This window comes from Chaetura pelagica, unplaced genomic scaffold, assembly GCF_000747805.2.
Source record: "Chaetura pelagica isolate M959 unplaced genomic scaffold, ChaPel_1.0 scaffold278, whole genome shotgun sequence".
Classification (NCBI taxonomy): Eukaryota; Metazoa; Chordata; class Aves; order Apodiformes; family Apodidae; genus Chaetura; species Chaetura pelagica.
In genome coordinates this window covers 570,349-592,217 of record NW_009954497.1, presented here as the reverse complement: position 1 = coordinate 592,217, position 21,869 = coordinate 570,349, and the positions used below count along the sequence as shown (strand labels likewise).

The window sequence follows — 21,869 nt, the reverse complement described above, 5'->3', positions numbered from 1 at the left end:
GGTAGGAGAGCTGGACTGAGGCCATGTGCATGCAACCTGGCCAGCCAAAAACATGGACTGCAGGCCTGAGTCAGGTGCATTCTGATTCACTGATAGGTTGATGTCTTGAATTCAAGCAAAAAATTAGGAAATGTGTTGTCTTGTTATATCTAAACCAGACATCTTCCTAAAGACCTGAGATTAATAACAAAATATGGAAAAAAATGGCGGGCCAATAAATAAGTTAAATCAATACGTAAAGAGGAAGTTTTGATGAAACAGAACTGCTATCAAACAACTCATATTAGAAACGTACTTATTGTAAGCTCTGTTTATTTATCTGTAGCAGTTTAGACATCTTCAAGCAACTCATTAAAAAAACTATTCATTGGTATAATTTAATATTCCAAGAAGTTTAAGAACTCAGCTATTGTTACTGAAAGAACCACATTAAATAAATAAAAAATAAGAGACTCTGAAGGTTTGTTAAATCTACAAGGTCACAGCAATCAAGCTGGAAGACAACAATCTATGTAATATTTAGCAGAGGAATCTTTGACACTGCACTCAATTATATTTTTATTTCCTTTTCTGAATCAAAACCAACTTACTTATCGAAACTGTATTGAGCCATTCTAGCAATGAAAGAAGCTTCTCCAACCACCTGAGCCATTCTGCCAAGTGCTTCACCTGCTGCACATCTCAAAATAGGGTTAGGATTATCTAGGGCACCCATTACCAGTGTCAGTGCAGATTTTCGGACTTCTTCTGGTCCTAGTGTGCTTTTATTCTCAGCTAAACCCTACATGAAAAAAAACAACAAAAAAAAACAAACACAAGAAAAATACATTTCAAAGCAAGGGAGAAAGGAAAGATACAAGACTAATTTTACTATAGTCAAGATCTTAATTTAAAAATTAAGCATTTTTACTTTTGTTTAAATTTGTGGTCATTTATCTTAAAATATCCTGGCTGAAAATATTTTAAACTCAAAATCAACAACATACTCAATCTTACATTTGCCTGTTTGACATACAGGAAGACCTGCTGCACCAGTCTTTTTTTATCAAATGCATTACAGTGCCACATGCACCCTAGTGCTACTCAAAGTGAGATAGCTTCACACAGAATAAAACCAGAAGATTTAAATCTAACTGCAACATGTTTCTGTCAGACAGGAAAACCACAGCTCAGTTATGCTTATGCAAGAATCACTTAAATCAAAGGCATTTTAGGTACACAAAAACATTTTCTTCTTAATAATCACATCTTTTTGAACTATTATACCATCTGTTATATGAATATTCTACAGAACAATAAACACTGCTCCTGCAGCTTCTTTGGTTCCTGTATTTCAGTACTAGCACATCACTTTTCACTACAACTTTCAAGAAATCTTTTACTTTGCAAAAAATAATTACACACATGTGAAGTATAAACACTGCATGTATTAGAGAGGAAGAAATTCATGGCCCCAGCACATTTTCTGTTCTGAAATCACTCATTTCAGCTCTTAAAATTTTGATAATTCTCTGGCCATTTGGCATGGCATGGGAACTCCCAGGCATGCCTCAGAATCTACTTTTCAACTTGTAGAAACATGGTTCATGTTTTTAAGAACAAAGCAAGTAGGAGAGGTTATGTTTTGCCAATATATTTTGCCAATCAATCATGGATGTGGAGTCCCAGTCACAATTAGCTTAAACTAGGCAGCTATTTTTCGTATGGCAAAAGTCAGACAAGAATGAACACATTCCATCTTTGGCAACAGGCTGGAAATTCGGAGGGTAGTTTCTTCAGTGCACAGGACTTAGGTGCTCTGAAGATGAACAAGGATGACAACAACAGATGTTGTCTGACAGATTCATTAAATAGGAACTATATAAAACAGCATCAGAAAAAAACTAGAAATGCCTTAAAAAGTTTGACATATTGAAAGAAAGTCCTACGCTCTGAGACATCGTTCCCCAAAGTTTTGAGGCAAAGCAAGTCACTGAAACCATTTATTTCTCAGACACATTCTTTGCGACCTGCTGTCTAGCTTCCTGACTTGATAACATGAGGTGTAGATAGTGAAGTGTAGAAAGAGAACAGAACTGTAACTGAAGTCAGTGGGACTGCACACAAGCATTGAAAATTCTAAGCAATATTAGGAAGAATCTTAAGAAGGAAAAATTAAGACATCCAAAATGGTAATGCAAATCTAATTTTGTTTTTATTTCCGTGAGCCTCATCTGCATGACACTCTGTGACATGAGGGGTTTTTTGAGTATACGAGACGAAGTACTTTAATCCTCAAGTGCAAAGAAACGACAGGCTTGAAAAGGAAAGGAGAAAAAAAAAGACAAGTCTGAATACTCTAGAATGCTGACCACATGAGCTTCACCTACTCACAGTACTGACACATGCGGAGATCAACTCACGGTAATATCTGAAAAAACATCAGTTTCTATATTTTCAAACTTTTGAATGTGTAAGCGGTAACTTCAGTAACTCCTAAAAGCCTTTTGTATCAAATCCAAACCAATCAAAGTGCTGAACTTTGGCATCCATTACAAGTTAACAAGTTTTACCTTCAAGGCACTAAGAACAGCAGTAAAGATATTAAGCTGCACAGCTTGCTGGCGAACACCTTTAGCCTGCTTGACGCATTCAGCAAAGTGATCCAACATCTGTAATCTAAAACAAAGGAAAAAACGTAATATAAGTGATACTCTTTAAAAATACAAACTAAAACACCGTGGGTAAAAAAATGCACACAACAAAAGGTCATTTTGAGTTTAGTCACAGAATTCATGCCTCAGGGGCTAAAGAAGGTATTCACCTTAGATAGAAAGGGCACAGTTATTCTGAACATCACTTTGCTGGTTCCTTTAGCTCATCCTCATGTGTTTACTATTCCTTTTGAAGATAACACCACCAAGAGAAAGTGATTCTTCAAATACATTTGGCTGCATAACTAGAAGCTATGAGGATGAGAGTGGAAAAATGCTGCCTTTACACCACCATTCGAAGTAGTGTTATCCTCCATTCAAAATATCATTATCCTCCATATACCTATTACTGTCCTATTGTTTTCCCCATTTAACCTCCATTTTCCCCTCATTTAACCACACTAGAAAGTGTTACTGGGAGGAGGAGTACTCCCTAGAAGATACAAGGACAGACGTTTAATAAACATTTTTAACTTCTCAGCAGTTCCCCAGACAAATCTTTCCATAGCTAGCAACAGCTATAGATGAAGTTGAATTACTGTAAGCTGGCCTCAAGTCTATCCTGTATGTACTGCAAAATGAAACTGACTGCTGGGGGAAAAAAAAAAATCCCATCAGGATTGCACTAAAAGATAATTTTATTTTGAAATGCATTTTAGAGCTGCTTTCACTCTGTGCTCAGTGATGAATTAGCTAAACTGAATGACTAAAGTAGTCCTGGCAACTCATAACGCTGCAAAAGTAATGTGGAACACAAACAAAAATAAGCTGAATTCCATTCCCTCTTTTTCATCATGCATAAAATGATTTGCTGAGTATAAACCAAATGGTCTTACTTGTGGAATTCAAATGAATACTATGTTTTCAAGGCTGATTTGTATTGCAAGGAATAATTTTGCAGGAAATTTTCGTTGCAGATATTACCACTGTTAAATGCAGTAAGAGGAGAGAAGAATCTAGGCTCCATCTCTGAACCCTATTTTCAAAACAGATAAAACTGAGGAAATCCCTTTATTTAGAATCTTGAGACACAATCAATACCAAATACTGAACTCTGAATTCAAAGACAGCTGATAAAAAGAAGTACATTCTTACACCAAGAAAAAGAAAAACAACTGAACCAAGCCATCAGATTGTGAAATTTAACACTGATGTCAACTGACCTATGCTTGTATGAGACATGAGGAAAAACAACACCAAAGAGAGCCACAGATGCATCGATGACAGATACTCCCAAAGGAAGGGGACCAGGTACAGCTTCACCAGCAGGGATGCGCAGATAAATAGAAGATGGATCATGTTCCAAAGCGCCACTTCCAGACGCACTGTTTGGCTGAAGCTGCAAAATGCCACATAACACGAATACCTCTGAATATAGCTTTGCACAAAGCAAACTAGAATGAATGAACTAGAGATATCCAAACAAATATGCAGTAGCTTAGAAAAAAACCAAGTAACTTACAAATGCCTGAATGCAACTGCAGCGTCCCCCTGCACACACACCCACTAGCCTTTACAAGGCCAGCTAAATCCCAGAGGGACAAAGCAGTTAACAGCTGGATAAATGCACAAACTATTACTCCTGGTAGTGAGAGAAAGAAACTAGAGAAAAGCAGATCAACCCTGGTAACTAATAGTAGCTTCTGAATCACAGACTACAAAGTGATATTTCAGAAAAAAAGGTATTCAATTCACTCTCTTTTTGACCACGGATTGATTTGGAGCTATAACGATCCCCTACATGGAAAGATTTGGAAACAGTACTAAAATTACTAACATTCCTATCACCCTGAATATACTTCCTAACCATCATTCTCTCAGGAAACACAATTAAAATCATCTATTTTCTCTGAAGAAAAGATTATTCTCATAATGTGTTAAGTATTTAATCATGAAACAAAATCTTAACCTACTAGCCCTATAGTCTTCTTAAAGGTCAGAAAGCTCGAAAAGAGGAAGCCAGGCCCTTCCTAGTCATCACAAATTAAGAAAGCAAAAAGATGGCTATTATCAGATAGTTTCCTAAACTATTTAGCATTAACAAATTGTTCCTTATGCTACATTTCCTCTCCAAGGGCCACATGAAAACTGGTTAGTGGATCAACATTACCAGTTTATCTGAAAAATTTTAAGAGACCACCATAGCAATATTTGTTTTGTTTTTAATTTTTAATCCCTGTGTTTCAAACACACACATTTTAAAAGTGCAGAAACTCCTCATAATGCCAATGAAGTTATCAGTTCTTCCAAATGAAATTAAGATTTCACACTACACCTATAGAACCAGCTGAATTTTGTTTCACTATAACACCTTTTGCAATACTGAAACACTGACAGCAGTTTCATTATAAAACTTGTTAAGTGGAAATTACATTTCTCCTGGTTTGAAATAATATATAAGAACAACTGCTAGACTAAGAAGATCAGGAGGCAAGGAGGGAATATTGTTTTGTTTTAAAGAAACCATATCAATTGTATAATGCTATTGCCATCTCAGTAGTGGGCAGTTTTTAATCTTAATGGTACACTGCAGAGGGAAGGATTTACACCTAACAAACCTCTAAAATAAGACTAAAAACAAGGTGTGAAGCTTCAGTTTTAGAAGGCTTCTCCCCCAACACACATCACACAGGCAGACAGTGCAGAAAACTCATTATTCTTCTCGGTTTTTATTACCTGGTCTTCAATTGACTTATGATCTGTTTCCTGCAGCCAAGAGCCAAGAAGAACACTATCATCATAATGACAAAGAGACCTTAGGAGCGATGTGGTTGTATTAGCAGAGTTGTCTGTCAAAGTAAATTCTGCTACCAACTCTCGAAGGAGTGCATTAAATGATCCTAAAAAGACATTAAAAAGAATAATTGCTACTTCTGATCCAAAACATTTCAGCTGGAGATCAGAAGTTACAAATCAAAGCATGTACCATAACCTCAATCTTACAGGTAGCAAACAGAAAAGTAAACCTGACAAGACTGGAGTTTAGAGAAAGGCTTCAAACAGAGCTCTGGGCTCCCAATTCCCAAACCCATGCTCTAAACAACAGATCAGACCATCCCTTCCAGATTTTGCAAAAATTTGCTCACCCATGTCATCATGTAAGCTTAATGAATTAACAAAAACTAAGCAAAAACCAAAAAGCTAATCTGCCAGATCAGGTGACAGTGTCTAGGAATTTTAAAATAACAGGATAAATATTTCTAATAGATGAAATCAGGTTAAAAATAAAAAGACACCATCAGAAATAAAAGCTAAATCTTCATTCTCACATTTGCTCTTTGAGTACACTAAGAAATTATGTTCTCTATCTTTTAAATAACAGTGACATAAAACATCTAAATTGGATTTCAGAACATGATCTTCATACCTCTCAATCCTATAAGCAGTAAAAATACTGCAATATTCATTCGCTGCAGTTACACTGTCACATGACAAACAAAAGCAGAGGAATATAGTACAAAACTCTTGGAGATTCCTAGTATTCTATTTTGAATCTTGTATCTACTTTAAAGGCGTGCATCAAAAATACACCAAAAGCAGTTATTAGAACTTTCACTTTAATAAAAATTGTTAAAAATGTATGTACCTTCATATGTCTTCGGAGGTAATAAAGCCAATATATCATAAAGTCTTAAACGGACCATAGCTGCACTGGCTTTGAGATGAGCACCATGAGCTTTAATTACTGATGGAATGCTAAAGAATCAAAAGGGAACAACAGACAGTCAGAAATATTGCAGTTACCAACAACAGGATTATCAGGTTTCTTTTCTCAAGGTTTATCTGTAGCCAAGACGAGAGCTCAGTCTTCAGAGAACTACTCTGAGAAACATTACTCATTTATCAGTACCTCTTAGAAGGTAAGTGTTCAGAGCAAGCTTTCTTTCTTTAAAAAGCACACACTGCTACAACTCAGAGACATGTAACTCCCATATTTAACTGGAAGGGGCGGTAGAATGTCTAAAGTCTTTTCATTCATACACTTCCTAAGAAGATAATTTATTGATTACCATCCAGTATACCAGTATGTCAGTTTTCTCATTTCTTACACAAGACTAAGCAAATAATGAATTCAAAATCACTGAACTGGAAATCAAAAACACAGTTAGCAAAAGTCACCACAGTAGGCCCTTTAGCACAGCTTATGCAATAATATACTTTTACAAAGTTAACAACCATTAACACAAAGCTCCCAAGTTTTTTTCAACATGAACAATCAGTGACAGTGCAGTAGTAGGTCAGAATGTAAATTAAAATTAATGAATGTAGTATCTCAGGTCCAGGAAAAAACAAAAGTGAATAAGGAGCAAAAACTGCCTACTTACTGGGACATCATTGTCATGGCACATTCTATGGGTGTCATCAGTTTCCTGATCACGTCCTCAGTAAGGAGCTCAGGACAGTGAGCAACAAAACTTCTCATAGCTAATAACAAAAAAGTTTAAATTTAAATTTTACTGAGACAAACAAATAGAAAGCATAAGTAAGATACAGATCCTAAGAGAATATCAAGAATGAAGCAATTTTAAATGTTTAAAGACCAAGTGACATGTTCATTAAAACTATATGCCAAAACCAGGTCACACTGATGAAAATCTGACAGACCTTGCTTATTTTCAAATAAATGAGAGAAGTTTGGGAGTTCTCTCTGTAATACTTGGGATCATGTTTTGGCTTACTGTAATATCAAAGTTAGAAATCCTTACCACACAGAGCTCCAGCACGGCCTTCCAGCGTTACTTGCCAGGTAAAAGAATCTCCTCTTGCCTTCTCTGCTTCCAGCTCCTTCAGAGAACGTGGAAACACGTTTCGCCATAGCAGCAACATCTTAGGCAGATGATAGCGAACAACAGAAGGACCTATTAAAAAAAAACCAAAATAACCATAGTATAAAACCTTCTATTTAATTTAGTGTGGAAAATTTGCCATGAAGGCTTTTGCTCTTAGTTATTTTTCTCTCACTTCTCTCCCTGCTTGAAAAAGAAAAACAAAGATAATTCTTTCTCATGTTTAGGTTGAAAAGTGTGGCAAATAAATAGTACAGATAAGTCTGCTTCTTGATATCAGTACTAAAAATAGGAAATAGGCAATTTCCTATCTTGCAATGTAATATGTAACCACTGCCAACTGTCTTTTTACTATCTTTTTATTCTGACTTCTAATGTTTGCTATATTATTAATTTGAAGAGAAGCTATTCAGCCTACCCTAACTTGTTCATACAGTAAGTAGAAAAATAACTGGCCATTACTGATCTCATGTAAGTAGTTTAATGGTCAAGCTTAAAAAAAACTTCTGAAAAAGCTCCAGAAGATCCAGTGGAGGGACAACCAAAAAAGTGCTATACTGTTAGAAAAACATGACAATAAGCTAGCAAATAAAAAAGAGACAATTTAAAGAAGCAAGATGAAACACAAAACGGTATTTGCTCAGAAATCAAAACACTGCAGAATGCATCAGAAATTGTATCATATGTCCAGTATAAAAACTAACCTAAACAAAAAACTGTTGCTGCGAAGTTTAAGAGTATACTTATAACTTCTTGTCCTGGTTTGAGCCAGGATGAAGCCAATTTTTCTTTTTACTGATTTTTTTTTCCTTCAGTAAGCTTTCTAGCAGAACACACTGTTGCTAATTACAAGAAAGCTTACTGAAGGAAAAAAAAAATCAGTAAAAAGAAAAATTGGCTTCATCCTGGCTCAAACCAGGACACTTCCCAAAATATAACTTCTAGTATTTCTGTGATGGCAAATACGAACAATCATACACGAGGCTGGCTTTTTAAAAAGACACTTATATGGCTTCTAAATTGGTAACATTTTAATAAGTAATGTTGCCTATCCAGAGGCACACATGCAACTTGTTGGAACATTCATTATGTTTTATATACTGTCCATTTTTTCTACACAATATTAAGGAAGGTAGATTAGGGGCAATTTTGCTCTTTTCACAGAACAACTAAAGGCTGGGTCCCTAAACCAGAGCAGATTTATTTTTTTTTTTTAAGGTAGGACACCTTCCAGTATCCTTCAGCTTACATAAATATTAATATTTCACTTCTCCCCAGCATAAACAACATTGCTGAAAATAAATGCACTGTTTCCCTTGCTATATATACTTTTGTGTTAGATTATCAGTAGAGACCATTTGCCACAGTGAATAATCAGAAATATCAGACAAGCATTAAAAAACAAAAAGCAACCATTTTTACAAACCTAAAGTCATAAGGGCTCCAAGTAAAAGCCACCCAGCTTGAGTCCGCTGCAAGGAGAGTCTGCTGTTTTGTGCAGCAGTTCGTAACAGATCCTCAGCAATACTGACCACCATCTGCACCAATAACAATGAAGAATGTATTTAAAAAATGTAAATTAAGCCACTTAAAGCTACTGCTACACACCCACTATATATATATATATATATGTAGATGTTCTCAAATCATTTAAATTGACCTTCTATAAGATTACATTTAATGCAGATCATTACTGTGATGCATATAACAACAGATATTTCTTCAGCAATTACTCCTTAATATGCCAAACAAGAATACAAATCTGAAAGAGAGAGGGGAAAAAAAGCTAGTAAATACTGCAACTGAAACACTGTGAGCACATATTCTGGACACTGCTTTCTGGCTAGGCACAAGTTAATTTCAAAAATGCTTTAACTAGTAAGCTTGTCACACATTTTGCAAAGCTATTACTTCTAAATGAAAATATATATTTTAGTACATTTACAGATGAAATATTATCTCACCTTCCCTTTGGCGTGAGGAATACCTAAGGGACACTGATGCACACCACCCAACAAAGCAGCCATTGCAAAACTGTAGCCACTAACAGCTTCAGGGGAGGTCTTCAGATTGTTGAGTCTTTCTGCACATCTGTCTAAAAACGGAGTCAACTGAAAAGGCAACGCCACAGCGACACACCGCAAGCACCACGCGGCAGCAAGACGAGCAGCCATGCTGGGATGAAGGAGAACTGAAGTTACTGTTTCCAACAGACCTACAGAGAAGAGAGGATACAGTCTTCAAGTTATTATGTGCTTTTTTAAGATATGTAGGCAAGTAAACAGAACCAGTATTAGACAGACAACATGAAAGCTAAGAAAGTCAGAATTAAAGTACTTGAATTTCGTAACTGCCATTTTCTTTAAGGAAAGACAGACGTCTCCATACAATACAAAGCATCACACTGCCCTACATCAGGTTTCACCAGCAAAGCAGGAGCTGCCAGAGCCACAGCACTGCCTATTTGAAGATTTGTGAAGAGGCAGTAAGCCTGTGTAAGGGAACAGGCATTGGATGAGACGATTCCTACAATCCATCTTTTACACAGACTGCCAATAACAGAACAACATTGGATAAAACGCAGGCATCCACAAACAGGAAAAAATGAAAACTGCAACACTAAAGGCTAAAGTACAAACAGAGTCAGATATTAAAATAATCAAGAAGACAATCCCACAAAAACCTTAGTCAACTTCAGCCAACTAACAAGCTTTTCAAAATGGGACTATCCACAGCTTCATCTCCTGACAAAATACCATCAACCTCCCGACAAAAATTTTATATCTGAAGGCAAGATATAGGCAGCTTTTCAGGAGTGAGTATTTCAGACCTTATGTAGTAAACAATATATTTCCTATAAAATCATTATTAGAAACAAATCAATGCTACAAGTCACAACTTTACTCACACTACAAGAGTCAGACTTCCACCAAAACAGCTGCTTAATACTTTGTCGAACTTGGAACTAAAGTTACGGTACTAAACACAGCAGGCTGGACAAACTTAACTACCTGGAGAATTATAGGGAGTGTCAGCTTCATCAGTTTATTTCCTACGCATTAATTTATTGTTTAACTAGATGTAATGATATTTCAAATTCATTCATCAAATAACTGATTTAATCTATTAAAATGAATTTGCATACCAATAGATGGTTCTTGAATAAGAGGAGATGCAGTGGCATTCAGACTCTGAACAAGACTACCCAGTTCCTGAAGAGCACACACCATTACATGCTGACTTGCAGCTACATCAGCAGCTCCTGATTTATTTTCACTGTTAGCATCATTTACTACTGCTTCTGTAAGAAAGAAAACAGAAGTATTTTGCTTAACTACCATCTGAATCACCTCAAGATACACAAAGTAGAAAGGGACAGTTTTGACATCAACTTTACGTTAAAACGAAAGAAGTTTGGTCACAGTGTGGACTTACAAAGCAAACACATTCTGAAGAGAAACAATTTTACAGATATCAGCCAAAAAGAGTCATTCAAAGACCATGAAAAACAGATGCCCAACAGTTACTGTGGATGGCAGTGCACTAAGAGGTAGGATAAAACAGCAAAGTATATACCTATGCAGCATTTGTGCATTGTACCTATGTATACATAGTAACTAAAAATATCATCTTGACATATCTAGCTTCTGCAAACAAAGTTGCATGCATATAAGGAATAAAATTATTTTTAAAAATCAGATATTTTGTAAATAATTAATTACAACTTTTAATCATCTTAAAGTTATGCAGTTAAGTTCACAGATCCCACTGCATGTTCCTTCTCCTACGCAATATTCCAGAAGAAGCAACACTCACTTAAAAGAAAAGGGACTTCAATATAAGCTTCATGTCTATATGTCTACTACAGGACAAATTCTGAGAATTGCCCTCCTTATAAGAAGGGAAGAAATCATAAAATAAAACTATTTGCAATTTATTATCAAATTCATCAGAAATCCTTAAAAATGAAACAGCTCTTCCCATCACCCAAACACACCATGGAATTTCCTGCAACTTTGAAAAAGTCGCAGGAGGATTTTCTGCAACTATTTCATCTCAGAAGCAGCATTTCCAATAGACTTTTTTCGTGTAAGACTTACTGTAAACAGAACCCTTTTAAGGTTCCACTTCTACCATATCAAAAATAGTTATGAAAAGAACCTGCAAAAGTTTAAAAATCAATTCAATTTCCATATGTTAACACATTACTTTAACTCAAATTAGATGACAGAAGAAAAGGAGGAGACACAGGTGTTTGGTAAATGCATTGTTGTGCAATTCCAATTTACTTTCTCAATCTCTAGCTCTAATTAACTCATTTCATAAGAAACAAACGCCAACACAGTTTTGTCAGTCCTCCTTGTGACTACATTTTCTGCAAGGTTCTGCAAAGTGGCCCCATTTATCTTCTGTAGTTCCAGTCATCAGATTACATTTTCATTTATCAACTGTAAAATCCAATTGGATATTAGTATGGATATTAGTGGGGGATTCAGAAGGACCTAAGAGATCCTGACCCACAGGATATTCAACACTGGTAGGGAAGAATTGTGCAACTTTTAGTACATAACCATGACAGATTGCAAATGCACATTTTTTTTCTCCACCTCCGTTCTAAGCAAATGCAGTGCCAAAGCCATCACAGGGTATCAAGCCAGCTTTACACTATCAATTTTCAAGCAGAACTTAGACTTAGGATTTCATAATTCAAATGGAAAGCAGCTGAATTATCTTTTACCATAACAACAAAATCACGTTTCACAATAGAAGAAAGCTGATGAAAGGCTGACTTAATATAATGACAGTAATTTTCAACTGGTGTCAAAGAAAGAAAATTGGTTCTCACCCACTGCCTTCATTTGTTTACCAATGGCTTGACATATATCTTTGGCAGCTGCAATCTGTGCTTTCTCCCCAAGCAAACTGCCCACAGTTGCTCTCAGGATAAAGGACACACATCTTCGAGAGTAAACTGCATCCACGTGGGTCTGAGTTGCACGAGGATGAGAGACCAGATCAAGCACATGTGACAAAAACGTAGCAAAGTTGCGCTCCAACCACTGACCTCCTAATGTTGTGACAAAGACAACATAGGCCTGCAAATTCAGAAGTTATACAGATTAAATTAAAACAAAACAAAATACCATATTCGGTCACCAAAGACTAAAGACTACAGTTAGATTAATGCATAAGGCAGTACCAGTAGTAATACTGCTTAGCAATAAGCAACCCTAATGAGGCTAAGCAGGATGAATCAATCCATTAGCCAGCTATTGAAGTAAAAGTGTCTCCAGCACCAAGAGCAGCTCCTATACTGCTACATATACTGTGAAGTGCAAAACACTCTTTACATGACAGAAAAGAAACCCAGTTCATTGCTGTAGATGTGTCTCTTCATAAAAATGTTAAGAGCATAATGTCAGTAACAGCAGCAACATGAATGTGTTTCAATTCACAACAAAGACCAAGCTTGTCTGCCAAGTTCACTTTAAAAAGGCTGAGTAAAATAAAAGGGTTTTACAAAATACCCTACGATCAAAAAACCTGGATTCTGGCAAGCTACTGCAACATATTGAAATATACGTCAGAATGTGAATGCCTTAAGTTGAAAAGATGCTGATGCCACCTCTCTCTATCAGACAAGTGGAGCTTCCACATTCAGCAGATTTCACCTACTCAAGACATTGGTAAGGAGGGAAGAAATGCAGTTCAGCAAATCAGGGCTGCAAACTTTACCCAGTAACTGAGAAGAGAGCCAACACACATGAAAGGACAAAACTGCATCCTCTCTAAAAAGAAATAAAATTTAAATGGGGAGCTGAAGTCTTGAATATAGTAAGCATTCAAATATTTTGTGAGCTAATCCCACTGATTAAATAAGCTTTCCCTAGCATGTATTTTAATCTATTGTTACTGCACATCAATAGTAAAAGAAAGCAGCTTAGGTCAGTAGCATCACATATACATCTCACTAAACAGGTGACTCAAACTAGACTAGACTTGTAAACAAATAAACAACAAAAGTGGGTATTTTGCCTAGTAAGAGGGATCCAGTTATGTATAAATTGTACTTTATTAAAAAAAAAAAAAAAAAAGAAAATTACAGCTTATCACAAACCTGGGTAACACCAACTCGCACTTCCCTGTTGACAGATCCTCCTACTTTTAACATCTCTCCACCACTCTTTAAGAAACCAGATCCTCCTCGCAGAAATCCAGTGGCCATGAGCTCCAAGACCTCCTCAAGCGTGGCTCTCTTCACATTCTGTCGCATCACTTTTGCAAAAAGAACAGTAATCATTTACTCTCAAAGTTCCAACCATACAAGCAACCATCCTGAAACCACACTTACCAATTCACAACTGTCTTGCAAACATAAATCTAGTAAACCTTTCAGATAGATAAACAAGCTGCTTTTCCCAGTTGATTTTTGATAGTTTGCTCTCTCCTTCTTTGACTACAACAGGGAATCTGTACTCCTTACAGGATAAGAGCTTATGAAACCAAATAATCATAGAATCATAGGGGTTGGAAGGGACCTCGAAAGATCATCTAGTCCAATCCCCCTGCCAGAGCAGGGTCACCTAGAGTACATCACACAGGAACGTGTCCAGGTGGGGTTTGAATGTCTCCAGTGAAGGAGACTCCACACCCTCCCTGGGCAGCCTGTTCCAGTGCTCTGTCACTCTCACAGTAAAAAAAAAATTTCGGATATTCACCTTGAACCTCCTATGCTCTAATTTGCACCCATTACCCCTTGTCCTATTACTGGTCATCACTGAGAAAAGCCTAACTCCATCTTCCTGACACTCACCCCTTACATATTTGTAAACATTGATGAGGTCACCCCTCAGTCTCCTTCTCTCCAAGATAAAGAGACCCAGCTCCCTCAGTCTTTCCTCATAAGGGAGATGTTCCACTCCCTTCATCATCTTTGTAGCTCTGCGCTGGACTCTTTCAAGCAGTTCCCTGTCCTTCTTGAACTGAGGGGCCCAGAACTGGACACAATACTCCAGATGCGGCCTCACCAATGCAGAATAGAGGGGGAGGAGAACCTCTCTTGACCTACTAACCACACCCTTTCTAATGCACCCCAGGATGCCATTGGCCTTCTTGGCCACAAGGGCACATTGCTGGCTCATGGTCATCCTCCTGTCTACCAGGACCCCCAGGTCTCTTTCACCTACACTACTCTCCAGCAGGTCAGCCCCCAACCTGTAGGACATCGTGTTGTTCTTCCCCAAATAATCCAACAAGCTTCCAGCTACCAGAACAACAATGTATCATGCAACACTGTCAGGTAACACAGTAGTGAAGGTGCAGTTTGTACACATGAAACTGGAATCCAGGGGGACCGTACCTGTTGCTTGTTTTGGTATCAGTGCTGTAGCCATGACCGTCCCCAAAAGCTTTGACACTGCAACTCTCACACCATAGTTTGAGTTTTCCAGAGCTTTAAAGCACAGTGTTGCAACATTCTCTAGTTCAGCTGTCCACATAAACACTGCTTCATTCTGCAATTCCAGCAGACACTGTAGTAAAAAAAAGACTTGCTGAGCACCAATGGAGGCCATTCTTACCTTTTATCTAAGTATCACTGTAATTGCCATGTTTATTCAGCAAATATATTGTTATTATTATTATTTCAAGAGTTAATTCCTCTCCATTCATGCAGTAACTTAGCTGAGTACACAACCAGAAGTCTCATTGAATAGGTTAACAAAAATCGTTTAATAAAATAATATTATGTTAAATAAAAATTTTAAAAGTAATGCACAACAGAACAACTACGTTACCAAAAACTTCTTCCACTGAGACTCACAGCCAACAGATTTGACCTCATATTTGTTTACAAAATGGGAAAAACAGTATTACTGTACTCCTGCTTACATGAAATAAGTCAAATGTCTGACCCTTCAGTGTAAACTAGTAAGAACTTAACTTGCCCAAGTAATTATCAAATTTCCCACGGTGAACAACACGTAACAGTTCAGCTGCAGGTACTTCAGTCCCAGCACAAGAGTTTACAGAACTGGTAAGAAACACTCTCACCTTAGCCACTGCGCATCGTACCGCCATGGATCTGTCCGTTAACAGAGACCGGGCATTCTTATAAATATCGCGGTGACAAGAAGCTGCTGCTCCTCCAAGGCCATTTAGGACTTTCTGTAAGCTCATCAGAATTTCACTGCGGCCCTGAGACTGCACACACAGACACAAAAACATGCAAAAATGTGGCCACGGTACTTATATAAAGAACCAGATGCATAATTCTGCATTTTCCTACTTCTGTGCAGGAATATTTTTTGAAACATTGATAATACAGTTCACTGAAGTAATTTAAAACAAATACCTAGATGATTTTAGATAGCAGTAAGGACTATACACTGCTTTACTAAAAATGCCTCAGTTGTCACACACGATGAGCCCAGGCAATCGAACAAATTGGCCCTAAACAAGAAGCTTTTGTCCTGCCCCACCATTTATCTAGTGCAGCCTCAGGAAAAAAGCAAGTTGATCTGAGAGAACAGGAAGCCCAGGTAGTCAACAGCTTCCCACTACACCTGCACACAGACAGCAGCTTACAGTTGGAAGGCACAAAAAACCCAAACAAAAAACAATCACACAGGAACAATACAGCTGAAGAAAACAACTGCCAACAACCAAACAAAAACCTAACAGAGTCACTAGCATCAAATCAGACTCACTAACAGCCCAAGAGACATTTTCTCAATGACTCTCTTTACATGCCCTGCTTACATGCAGAGTAACATCTTTGTTGTAAAACTTAGGTATTTGTTATTAATTTTTAAACAACTGAATATTTATTCAAGGTACACTGGCAGAAATCTTAATGCAGTAGTTAGAACTGGTACATGCAACCATTTTACAATTTTAATTATTCATGCCACTATGAAGCAACTACTGTAATATCTGTATGACAAGACTCCAGACTCTCTGCAGTAAAAATATATGCACACGTTTAACTTGATACTAACTAAACAATTTGATTTTTCTATGTAAAAAGCAAACAATCCAGGCATTTTGGCAAATACCTCTGGAGAAAGCAGGTTTCAGTTTAAATTAAATTAAGGCAACCTATATATAATAAACCTAAACTTACCTCTGCACTTTTCAGAGACTTTAAAAGATTATTCACTGTTTCTGGAAAAGAACTACCCAGCATTCTGCCCATTTTTTCATAAAATGCTCCAACACATGCCACGGCAGCCCTAAGAAAAGAGGTATTAATCAGTGTAGTCTTTTTCTGTACCATCTAAATGAAGACAAACACTTAAATAGAAAGGTATGTTTTAATTCTCACTGATTAATAGAAATCTATTTATTATCCACTAGTTAGACTGGCTGTTTAATAGTGTGGATTTAAATAACTTGTTTACAAAACAAAGTAACAGAAAAAAGTTATTAGTTTTTAGGAACAGAAATGTATCTGAATGGGTATTATTACAGAACGTACAGATAGAGCAAGAAATTTTGGTGAAGTATATGCTGAAATATCAGTAAGATTAGGGTTTGTGTGTCAATAAACTGAATCTTTTCCAAGCACCTGCAAGATAGTCCCTACCCTTTAATATGACCTGGCACATTTTCGGTAGATATTGTTATCAAATAATACAAGAAAATTTATAGGCACTGTAAAAATCACTGTATCCATAAACAATTACATGCATGTTTTCCCTACCATGCCATTTGAGATTAGGGATATTGTAAGTAACACTGTACTGCCATTTTTGCTCCAGGACAGTCACAGAAGTAGCTCTTGAAAACATGCACTTTTTCATCACAAAGCAAGGGTTTTTTTTTAAATCTGAAATTTTGTAGTATACAACTTTTTAGCAAAGCCATTTGCTACAAATTCATTATATCCTACCCCTTAACGGGTATGTCTCCTGTACAAGTCTTCTACAGGAACACCAGAAACTGAGGTTTGAGATCATACACTAAAAAACCTTGCAGACAACTGCTTGAGTAGGTAGCATAAATTTCAGAGCATGCTTATCCTTCACACTTAGACAAGTTCCTCACATAGCTGCAACAGCTTCAATTATACAGGGAGGGGAGTATCTGCCCAAGTGTTGACTATTTCAGATTTTACTGTTAAGTCCTATTGTTACAAAAATGTCTGAAGGCAAGTGCAAACAGGGGTCACTAAACACTGTGAACACACGAAGCAGTATGTGTGGGAGAGCGCTAAAAACAGCTTCAGCAGATGCCATTTGCAGCATTAACCAAATTCCTACCAGTGAGACTGCTCTTGTATATAAAGATGAACTGGATCACACATAATGGACGTACAAACAAGCACAAAGACTCTGCGAAACTTGTGCCGTGTACCAAAGAAAGGGAATACAAACAGGTAATGCTTGAGTGGAAAAAAAACCTTAATATTCAGTTAAAATTCTATTGTCATAGATAACGCTCGTTTGACAACCTGCAGGTTCCATCATAAATGGGGAACCTGAGCACAATCAGCAATAACCCCAGCGGTGGCACCCCTTCGTTGCATTACTTCATCAACCCTTATCCTCTCCACGACATAAGCATGTGAAGAAACATATGATATTCCCTTGCCTAGAAGAATGCATCTCACTTTCAGATGATCATGTCAGCTTTGAGCCCTGCCCTCCACAATCTCAATCCTGCTTTTTTCTCTGCTGTACCAAGCATATGTAAACTCCAGCTAAGCATGCAGAATATAAGCAAATACAACATGCACATATACAGGCAGATTATCCTGTAATATCTAGGACCAATTTGCTGAAACATCATTTCCTTTCCTGTAATAGGATTAAACTTACAGTTTTGTGGGCAGGTAGGCTGCAGTATCATCTTTGCTCTTGATGATGTCATTACACTTGTCAAGTGTCTGAAAAACAGTAAATGTGTCTCCAATGCTGTAGAGAGCAGCAAGATTTTTTGCTAGTAGTTTTCGTGTAGGTGGCCCAGGGGAACTGCTGATGAGTCCTGTTAGCTGTTCTACAAGCTTCTTCTGTTTTTCCTTGACATCTGTCTGTTAATGGACCAATAATAAATAAAATTAGAAAAAATAATTCAACCCTGTGTCTTGCATCCAACACCCAGAAAAATGTGAAGTGAAAGTGTGAAGTAAATCTTGTATCACTCACACTGGTATGTAATTCAGCAAATTGCTTGCATCAGAGAGACCTGAGAGACAATCACTAATAGTAAAGACAGAGTAACAGCTATTTCTGAGCATTTAACATCTATTTAATTTTCATTTTTTAAAAACACTTAATACAAATAAAGTAATGCCTACCTATAGCATATTTTAATTCTCTTTACTGTCAAAAACCCCTACTCTGAGAGGGAAGGTTTTGCCTTCCAAATATTTACAACAATGAAGAACTTAAAGCAAGCTACAAGTTATATAAGAGCTGTACTGACTGCCTACAATTAGACATTTTAAAACTGCAAACAAACAGAGGCTCTTCAGGTTGAATCTAAATTATACAGTTATTACCAGGCCATTACATGTCAACTTTCTCTAGCATGAAATTAATATAAATGTTTTAGGAAGAAGGGGGGGAATCCCATTAAATTACCTTGTTAGCAGCTACCAGCACTTTGTCCAAAAATCTTAACCACTCGAAGATAAAGACTGGTCTCTTTGCTTCTGTGATTTGAGCTAATGCTTCCTCATTCAGTAACAAACTGTGAGCCAACTCCATAACTGGTTAAATTCCAGTTTTATTGTAGACTTGTGAAGCAACTCTAAAATAAAAATGTAAATATTAGTATAAAGTATAGTACAACAGTACAAAGCTTTGAAAATCAAATTAAAATATGAAGATTAAATCTATATATTACAATGGTTCCACCCTGATCAGACATGTCTTAGCTAAGCAGTCCCACATAAGAGGTACTCACTTATTTACAACTGAGTACATCCATTAGTATATGAGGAAAGGGAGCTGTTAATTGTAAAAAAGAGCACCTATGGGCAACTTCACAGTGCAACTCCTAGACAAGAAAGATATAAGTACCTATTTAAAGAAAAAACAAAAGAGGAAAAAAAAAAACAACCCACAACACACCCAGAAAAGAGATATAGGAATCATCTCACTCAACTTACAACAGAATAAGCACTGTACCTATTCAAGACCTTTGATCACACTCCAGAAGCTTGGGCATGAACCTGGCCACCTTTTCAACATCTTCAAATAGACAAGGTGAGAAGAAGATGAGCCTATCACAGGTAAGAATTTCCAATCATCACAAATTTGAGAGGCAGGAACAGTGACAGCATTTGGCTTCATTGACCTAAGACTTCCCAGACCTCCACTGCCTTGTTTTAAGGGCTGGACAAATAAGCCTTCTAAAGCCCAGGAAGCCTTTTGAGTGAGCCTGGAATACAAGCAGCTGCCAAACGACTGCAAGTCTCCCCAGCAGGCAAAATACTACAGACCAAACACTGGAGACCCTGCCCAAATAGTGAATGGGGGGAAGTAGCAAAAAAGCACTATCAGTTTAAGCAAACAGTCCACAGACAACTTAACCTTAGCCAACCACATTTATACAAAAAGTAACTAACGGAGAACAGATAGAAAAATAAAACTTAGGTTAAAAAGCACAAAATTAAGTCAACCATCTAAGCAAAAAGAAACTGAAAAAGCAAAAAAGCCCAACCCCAAAACCTGAATGCAGTGATGCTGAACTGAAGAACAGAAGAAGCAAAGTAACTAAGGAGTATTACGCAAGACATCATCTTTTGACAACTGCATCGTTCCACTTGCACCCTCAAGTGTTCACAGCTGCTTCCTCATTCGTGGTCCAACCCAATAAACTCCTCACTTCAACTGAAGTGATGTAAATTAAATAATCTATTTTTTAAAAAAAACAATCCCCAAGTTAGACAGTAGTAAAGGGACATATTAATAATAGAACTGTATTGTGCTTCTAAATTCACCTTAATGGTGCTGATGCAACTAAAGCACCACAATACGTGTTCTCTGCTCTTTGGTAGCTTGCATTCTAGTATTTTTGACTCCACACATCTCTGGGGACAGGTCAGCAAAAGCCGAAGAGCCTCTCACATGCAAGCTGATACACACCTCCCGCATCACCTCCAAAAACATCTTGCAGCTCTGCTATTTGGGGGTTTTTAAGTTATAAAGAACTGAGGAGGTATTGCCTGTAAATAATGCACAGACCCATTGCCTTAAGACACCTTTATATGAGAGTACAGAGAAATGCAATGAAGGACAGCACTACAATTCTTTGGATACTATCCCAGAGAACTACACTACTCATCACAACCACGCAGCACAGAAGTACAGTAAGACAGCATAGCTCACCAGTCCTTCTCCTCCCCAGGTCATTTTCCCCTGGCCTTTAGAGCCATGAACCCATTTTACACCTCCCACACACTCCCTTACATCTTTATGTAAATTTAGGAAACAAAAGCTCTGAGCTCCCAAATCTGCACAGACACTCAGCTGTGCCACTGAAGCACCAGGGATCAGATACAGGAACCATTACTCAAATATTCAGCTGACTGAAGTCTAACACACAGCTATGCAGGCAGGCAACCCAAAGCCCACCTACACTGGTCAAAGGTTTGATTCAAAATTCAGCACAAAACTCCTACCAAGTTCTACTCAATCTGGTGAGGGCTGGGTCTCACTAGGAATGTTACAAGGAATAAATACACTGTTATCTCCTACAGGATGCAGAGCAAAAGCCTACCAAAGTCAATTAGCATCCAGTAAGTTATGCTGAAACGTTATAGAGATTATAAAACGTTCAGATGTACTAGGGTTCCTTTCTGTGCTCCAGCTGTTCTTCTGTAGCTTAAATCCAGAGAAGCAGTGGATGCCCCAGCCCTGGAATTGTTTAAGGCCAGGCTGGATGGGGCTTTGAGCAACTTGGTTTAGTGGGACGTGTCCCTGACCTCGGCAGGGGGGTTGGAACTCAATGATCTTTAAGGTCCCTTCCAACCCAACCTGTTCCACGACTCTTGGCACTTCAGCGGACCCAGCAACCTGAAAAACGAGCAAATTCAGGAGAACTGGCACCCTCCTGAAGAACTGCCTCGGGTCAGGAGGCTTTTGTGCCTGGGTCCCTCCCACCCGCACCGGTAACTTCCACGAGCTGCATCACCTCTCCCGGTGCATCACCTTGCCCCGTCAGGAATCCCCCTCACGAAGCACGAGGTACGCGCCAATTCCTCGGCGAAGGAATGAAGCTAAAACACCGTCAGACGCGCTGCCTCACACACTCACACACACGCACTCACACACACGCACTCACACACACGCACACACTCACTCACACTCACACTCACACTCACACACACTCACACACACACCCCGGCCCTTCTCCCGCGGGGGCAGCCGGAGGCCCCGCC

General features: G+C 37.9%; 1 protein-coding gene across 2 annotated transcripts in view; it reads right to left on the bottom strand.

The window, feature by feature from the left end:
- HEATR5B (HEAT repeat containing 5B) overlaps positions 1-19,191 on the bottom strand; it is a 53,726-nt gene extending 34,535 nt beyond the window's left edge. For both annotated transcript variants that reach the window (XM_010004569.1, XM_010004568.1), the window contains exons 1-17: positions 19,066-19,191; positions 18,301-18,512; positions 16,605-16,713; positions 15,533-15,682; positions 14,841-15,012; positions 13,599-13,756; positions 12,327-12,576; positions 10,626-10,781; positions 9,445-9,695; positions 8,907-9,018; positions 7,400-7,552; positions 7,019-7,118; positions 6,280-6,389; positions 5,370-5,533; positions 3,857-4,032; positions 2,553-2,658; positions 591-781 (exon numbers count right to left, since the gene is read on the bottom strand). In XM_010004569.1, the coding sequence (XP_010002871.1) occupies positions 591-781; positions 2,553-2,658; positions 3,857-4,032; positions 5,370-5,533; positions 6,280-6,389; positions 7,019-7,118; positions 7,400-7,552; positions 8,907-9,018; positions 9,445-9,695; positions 10,626-10,781; positions 12,327-12,576; positions 13,599-13,756; positions 14,841-15,012; positions 15,533-15,682; positions 16,605-16,713; positions 18,301-18,512; positions 19,066-19,191 (2,696 nt within the window). The remainder of the gene's footprint in view (positions 1-590; positions 782-2,552; positions 2,659-3,856; positions 4,033-5,369; positions 5,534-6,279; positions 6,390-7,018; positions 7,119-7,399; positions 7,553-8,906; positions 9,019-9,444; positions 9,696-10,625; positions 10,782-12,326; positions 12,577-13,598; positions 13,757-14,840; positions 15,013-15,532; positions 15,683-16,604; positions 16,714-18,300; positions 18,513-19,065) is intronic.
- Positions 19,192-21,869: the final 2,678 nt, after the last annotated feature.